Consider the following 6,481-nt stretch of genomic DNA (forward strand, 5'->3'; position numbering starts at 1 on the left):
CAACAGGAAAAACCTAACATCTGAACCAATGATATAGCATCTCTACATTTTCCATCAGGAACATTTTTATACAGTAAAGTGTTTTTGTTTTTTTACATATTAATTTTTTGGTCCATATTCTAGAGGCCATCTGGCAGATTTATGTCAATTTTTTTTACCATCCTTCTAGATATTGTCTCTTTATCTCCAATTTGGTGTTTAGTGCTCAGCAGGAAAGCATACAACTCAGCTTTTCAGGCTATTATGGTAATAATACAAGCTGCTGAGAGAACTGACATTGAACCAAAACGGTAAAGTTAGGGTTCAGACAAGCAAAACTCTGAGCTGAATGGTGATAAGGCTCGGTAGAACTGATTAAAGATCAGATGTTATTTCTATTTGGGTAGCACTTTCCAATATTAACACAAAAATACTATTCTATTTTAAAATAGATGTCCATATGATCATAAACAACTGTATACAATTCTCTTAATTAAGTTGGATTAAGCTCTATTTATTTCTTTATTTTTATAAAATTTCAAAATTCCCTGCTCATTAATAGAGTTATAATCAAACTTTTTCTGCGACTGGGGGCTTATATCAAACTTAATGAACACAAACACTCATTTAGATTTATTATGGTGATATCTTTCTTCAGTTTGTCCCTGTAACTTTCCTAAGTGATGAGTGGTATTTTTATGAAGTATTTTACAAAGTCCATAAAAGACCAGTGTGACATGATTACGCATAAAATAAAATTTTTATTCAACTGCACTTTGACATCATTCATTAAACGTAATCTATTACAAACTAATCTGCCATGTTCTCTTTGCTGTTTGAAAACTAGGAGCAAGAGTAGAAAACATTTTACAGGCAAATGCAAATGAACCAACAGTTGCATATAATGCTTTTCTTGTAGTTTGACACTAGATAACACATGCATGCAATGAAATGACATGAGTCTGAACGTTCAACGAATCAATAAATACACCTGAAGTGGCACATAAAAACCGGACGAGGACAAATATTCTTCAGGCTTCAAACATTCTTTAACCTCCAGCACAGGCGAGCGAATTAATCAAACAGACCTGCTCCATTTTACAGTTGGTAATTCGGTGCCAGTTAGCTGACGAGCCTTTTCACAGTTCTCAATCTAATCTCTTCTTATCTTCAACACAGAGGACGCTCACATTCTGCTGATGCTGGGAGTTTTCGCACTGGAACTGCTCCCAGAACGAGGGTTTCACGGAGATCGCGGTTTATCTCTTCCAGTGTCTTCTCTCGCCACTCACGTGTGATATATGCGTCCAGACAGTGAAGCAGTTTTGAAATTAGAATGCCAACTGCGACAGACCTGAGGAAACGGAACGCATCCTTTGTAAATGACAGTACCAAAGATTCAAACGGGGCAAGTGTGTGTAAATTTGAATGATCTAACAGCTTCGAGTCATAAAGAGCAGCGTGGCTTAGAAGCATATTTGTGCATTACCCAGGTTGAGTTTGTCCTTAGTGGCCCAGCAAATGCTGTAGTGTTGAAGAAGTTGTTGTAACAGCTCCTTCTCGTCCAGGAACTCCAGTCGCTCAATTCTACACGGAATAAAACAAAGAAGATAATCATCTACTTAGTTTTATCTTATGTAATTTTATATATCCACACTGAGGATAAGCATTAATCCTCTGACACATGATCTTATTTGAGTGTTGATGCAGTTTATATATAGTATAACTCAAGCTTCTTATTTCTTTTCCTCCGATGTGAAAATGTGACGTGGGTTTTTTTCTCCACTAGAGGAGGCTGGGATGTTCACTTTATCAGTAGGTTATCGGTTATCCGTGGTTTTCCAAGTCAACAGTTACTGATCTGATCTTCATAAGATCATGATGTTCTGTCAACAGATGGTAATAAACCATCCATCTGAACAACCACATAGAATAGAAGTACACGTGACAAGGGAGTGCATGATGTTTAATTCAGTACTAACTACACACATGGGCTTTGGTAAATACTGCGTCACGTATGCACGTAGCATTACCTTGCTACATCGTCCTGGGGGAGCATACTGTAGATCGTCATCATGTCCAGAGCATCAGCATGCTCCCAGCCAGTCTTCAGAAACCGCTCCTTCTGCAAACACCAAGCATTAACAGTGTAATCTCTGGACAGTTCCATAAAACAAATGTGCTGCAAGCAACAGATTTTCCCTACGAGCAAAAGATGTTCAGGAGATTACCTGAGAGTCCAGAGACTGGCAGGTCTCCACTCCTGCCAAGTTGCACTGGCGTCTCTGCAGGTTCTCGATCATCACTTGGCCAAATCGGTCATTCATGTTCACCTGGACAAAGACAATATTGACTGGGTGAAGCCTTATGTGTGTGTTTAAAATACATCCCCCACCACTTCTGTTTCTTCAAAAACACTACGTTTCAAAAAGCCAAACAATGCTTAAGTATTTTACAGTTACATCTGCACCAAAGTTCTTTTATATACATATAATCCAGATATTCCTTACATTGTGACATAGATAAAAGAATTCAACAGGTCATTTGTTTTGCTGTACTGTGATGAAGTTATTTGTTTTGTTCACCTGTTCATAGTTGATGAACATGGCAGTGTGAAAGGTTTCTGCTGCCCAGTGAACTAGGTTGGAGGACTGGGAGGGCGTCATGTAAACCAACACACACTCTGACAGGAGCAGCGTAGGTAATCTGCAGATGAGTCACAACAAATACAGAAAACAGTAAAAATTAACCACAAGTAGAAAGCAATCTGTATCTCTGCTAAGGCAAATAAAGCCATGATCTAAATGTGTTATTGTAGTTCAAAAAATGTTATAATTTATTTTACATGGTTCCAAATACAGTAAACAACAATGAAGTTCCTCTGTTTATAATGATGTAGTTGATACATTTTAAATTAAAAACCTTATGAGACGAAGAGTCCATCAGCCTGAGCAGTCCTCACCATATAAAACATTCTATCATACCTGAAACAATGTGTGTGCTGTCCAACGGCTTATTATTAAATATAAATCTGCCTTTGTGCACCACCACTCAGATTAAAGTAATGGTAATGAGATACAACACACAGGCATGAAACATTTAATTGAGAAAAACTATCACCGTTTGAACATAATTCAAAATACTGAAGGGAGTGTGATGGTCAAAACAAACATTTTGGGTGGGGTATACTTCTAGGCCCCAGGAGAAAACCATAACATCTGCATCACAGCTACACAGACACTGTGCAGAGTGACTCTGTTATCTAGAGCTACTTACAGTGAGAAAACCCAGAGATAAGCTTCAATTCTTGGATCTCTAAAAACATGCTTGAAAAACACACTTTAACTGACGTACAGTAGAGATATGAAGAAATAACCTTAAGGTTAACTTACACATTCTTTAAATGTTAGTTATTTCTTAGCGTGACTAATATGGAATACGATATTAAAATGAATCACATAAACCACATACTCTGAGTTGAGCTGGAACTTCTTCAGTTTTTCATCCAAATTAGAGATGTCTCTGAGATCTGCTCCAATGATGCAGTAACGGTCAGAGTCCAGACTGTGGGCATCTGCAGCAGCAGATTTAGAATGAGTTTCTGATAATCAGTGAAGATTGTTGTTTTAAAAGCCATTGATATGACAGGTAATAATAACTGTAAATTTTGTTCCGTACCTAGAAGTAAAGAGTCTGTTGAGTGGGTTTCGATGATGGGTTTGGACAGGGGCGGTTTTGTCCTGGTCAGATAAAAAAAACAATTCATAATCAAACCTGCACATCAACAAGGATATTTTTGACTTAAACATGTGACCATACTTATACGGACTTTAATCTAAGTATTGGTAGTTATTATTTACATATTGTAGATGTCCCTACATACAAGTAATAACAACCTTATAAATAAACTGTATAACAGTATAAGCAAACTACCACTGCTAAACAATGAGAGCTCACTTTGTCTCTGTCTCCCTCTACAGATTTTGACACCACATTGCAATAACAAAGCCAGATAAGGAAAAACATAATCATAAATGATCAATCATAAAAAAATAAGCTCTAATAATAATAGTTACAATATCTCTAAAAATAACGAAGGTGTCTTACTTAATGTTGTGTATTTTCCTGGCCACAACCGTTGGAAAGTCGACTTCAAAGAACTTCCTGGGCAAGAGATTTTCATCCTACAACACACAGAGACACACACACACACACACACACACAGTTACACTAAACACCTGTGAACTGAGTAGCAATTTGAAGATAGTTTGGATTCAGAAACAAGTCAGGATCAAAAGCCACAACATAATGACTGGCGACCAGAGAAGTTAAATGCCACTTTGCAACGTTGTATACCTTAAGTCTCCAGAAGGTGGTGTCCAGTCCAGCACCAAAGTTTATTACTTGACAGTCACACTCTGCTTTTCTTATAAAGGCATCAAGGAGATGGTTCACCCCTTGAACACGGGCATAGTATCCTGTCAAATGACACGATAGGAAAGTAAAACAACACAATACAAACACACAGCTGCACTGTATCACATGCAAAAAGGCATTTGTCAGTTAATATTTTAAATGTGTCTTTGCAAGTTGCTTTTAAAATACTAAAAACACAAGCACAATTATGAAAGACAAAAGCCTGTAAAGTAAACACTGTGACTGTCCTCACACTCCTGACTGTTGAGTGTACTGTTGACAACTTGTCATCTGTAAAGTGAAGGTTTAATAACTAACTATCCTTATGTGCCTTAATTACTTTATTGCACACACTGCACACATTTGTTAACATTGAAGTATTCTGCATTTTAACCACATATGAGACTGTATTACTTGCCTCTGTTGATTTCAGGTGCTTTCCGCTCTCCTACGGATCTGGTAAAGTACTGGATGTATGGGTCCTTCCAGTAGCCTTTACTGGTAGCAAACCTAGATACCAGATCACAAACAACACATTTGATGTTAAGGTCACATATGTTATTAATGCTCGCTTAATCAATACCTGTGATATTTTAGCTGGATAAAACTCCTTTATATGCAAAACGTCAAGACCAGTTTCATTTTTGACTTCATATTAAATGATGTGCAGCTGACTCAGTTTATGGCTGTGATGTAAAATTAGTAACATTAACCACTGTTACCTTTTGCATATGGTTGCATCGTCACACGTCGCTCTCACTGCTTCATCGGCAGTATCCGAGTCTGTAAAGGATTTCCGAGCTGCCATTAATAATATTTGTCCTAACGTTATATAGTCGACATTGAAGCTGTAAGCGTTGTATAATGTCGTTCACCTGATATAAGCTACTATGGCTAACTGCAACAAGCTAACTAGCTAGCCTAATTTGACAGGTGGGTCAAAGTACAAAAAAATACAATCAATCTGTTAGCACGGTCGAATTGCTCAAGCAATCGTGCTCGAAACACGTTTAACTAATTAAATGAAAATAACCAGGAGGGAGGGAATAATATTTGTGACAAATTCCTAAGAATACAACTTTCTCCCGGAAGCGAATGATAAACATATCCGGTTGGTATTTTTCAGATTAAAAGAACCACAACAAAAGTTCTTAATTTTTCGCCCATTCATAAAATAAACGTGCAGTAATTTATGTTTTAGCAACGGTGTCTAAATATTAAGACTACTCTGCATAATGCGCTCTGGAAATATAGCTGTTTAGCCTCGTACATATTTGCTTTTTTGCTGTTCTAATCTAAAAGCAGACGTTTGTTTAGTCCATTCAGACACATGCAGACTTGTACAGGTTAATTTTGGTTGCAGAATGGCTTTTACATTTAAAACACTATTTGTAACAAGTATTATCACCTATGAAATGTACACATCCCTAAAATGTATGTATATTTATAGTTTCGATTTTACAGCGGGCATTTTACTCTTTCCAGAAGCCTGTCTGACTCATTTTACTGGTATCAATTACTTGAGTTGCATGTCATTAAGGGTCAGTCTGAGTGCTTTTGACTCAGCAAAAAGCATGTGGGCATGATTCCCTGGTCTGGTGATGTGCTAATAGGCTACTTGTCTCCTGTAAAATGTATTGTATCCCTATTGCTTGATCCATCTATTTCAAGGAGGCCAATTTGACTTGTGTACCCATTATCTGTATTTTACATACAGAAACTAAAACTAAAAATATAGAAAGTAGAACCTTATAGATCATTCTCATTGTTGTTGTCTCACATGAAGCTAAATGTCAAAAACTGATAACTTACTTTAGGAACTTCCAATGATAAACCTTTCCATAACAACATACACAAAATAGAGGACATACTACAACACATTAAATATTTAAGACCAGTTTTGAGGCAGGTATCCCATATGTTATTATCTTTTGTGCAATTCTGTAAGAATTGCCAGCCAAATATTTCTGTCTAATTGAAATTCATTTCAGCGATCAGATGTTTAACATTGGTGTCATTAGTGATCACTTCTTTTGCAGCTTACTATTGTCTGATTAAATATGATAATTTCTGTGGCCATTTCATG

The 6,481-nt window shown here is 36.9% G+C and overlaps 1 protein-coding gene across 1 annotated transcript; it reads right to left on the reverse strand.

Annotated features, from left to right (window-relative positions):
* Nucleotides 1–706: 706 nt before the first annotated feature.
* Nucleotides 707–5,496, reverse strand: lcmt1 (leucine carboxyl methyltransferase 1). The gene is made up of 11 exons (XM_026351170.1): nt 5,118–5,496; nt 4,814–4,905; nt 4,336–4,457; nt 4,087–4,163; nt 3,658–3,719; nt 3,451–3,553; nt 2,565–2,685; nt 2,211–2,312; nt 2,013–2,104; nt 1,469–1,566; nt 707–1,333 (listed from the first exon to the last, which is right to left on the reverse strand). The coding sequence occupies exons 1-11, from the start codon at nt 5,201–5,203 to the stop codon at nt 1,311–1,313; spliced, it is 978 nt and encodes a 325-aa protein (XP_026206955.1). The 5' UTR covers nt 5,204–5,496; the 3' UTR covers nt 707–1,310.
* Between the last annotated feature and the right edge of the window lie 985 nt (nt 5,497–6,481).

Source organism: Anabas testudineus, chromosome 19, assembly GCF_900324465.2.
Source record: "Anabas testudineus chromosome 19, fAnaTes1.2, whole genome shotgun sequence".
Lineage (NCBI taxonomy): Eukaryota > Metazoa > Chordata > Actinopteri > Anabantiformes > Anabantidae > Anabas > Anabas testudineus.

Bases quoted from the DNA above. Each gene is read 5' to 3' on its own strand.
- lcmt1 (XM_026351170.1), bottom strand. From the start codon at position 5,203: ATGGCAGCTCGGAAATCCTTTACAGACTCGGATACTGCCGATGAAGCA. The intron at 2,105-2,210 runs GTAATCTCCTGA...TGGTGTTTGCAG, and splicing joins GCCAGTCTCTGGACTCTCAG to AAGGAGCGGTTTCTGAAGAC. The intron at 1,567-2,012 runs GTAATGCTACGT...TATTCCGTGTAG, and splicing joins CCCCAGGACGATGTAGCAAG to AATTGAGCGACTGGAGTTCC.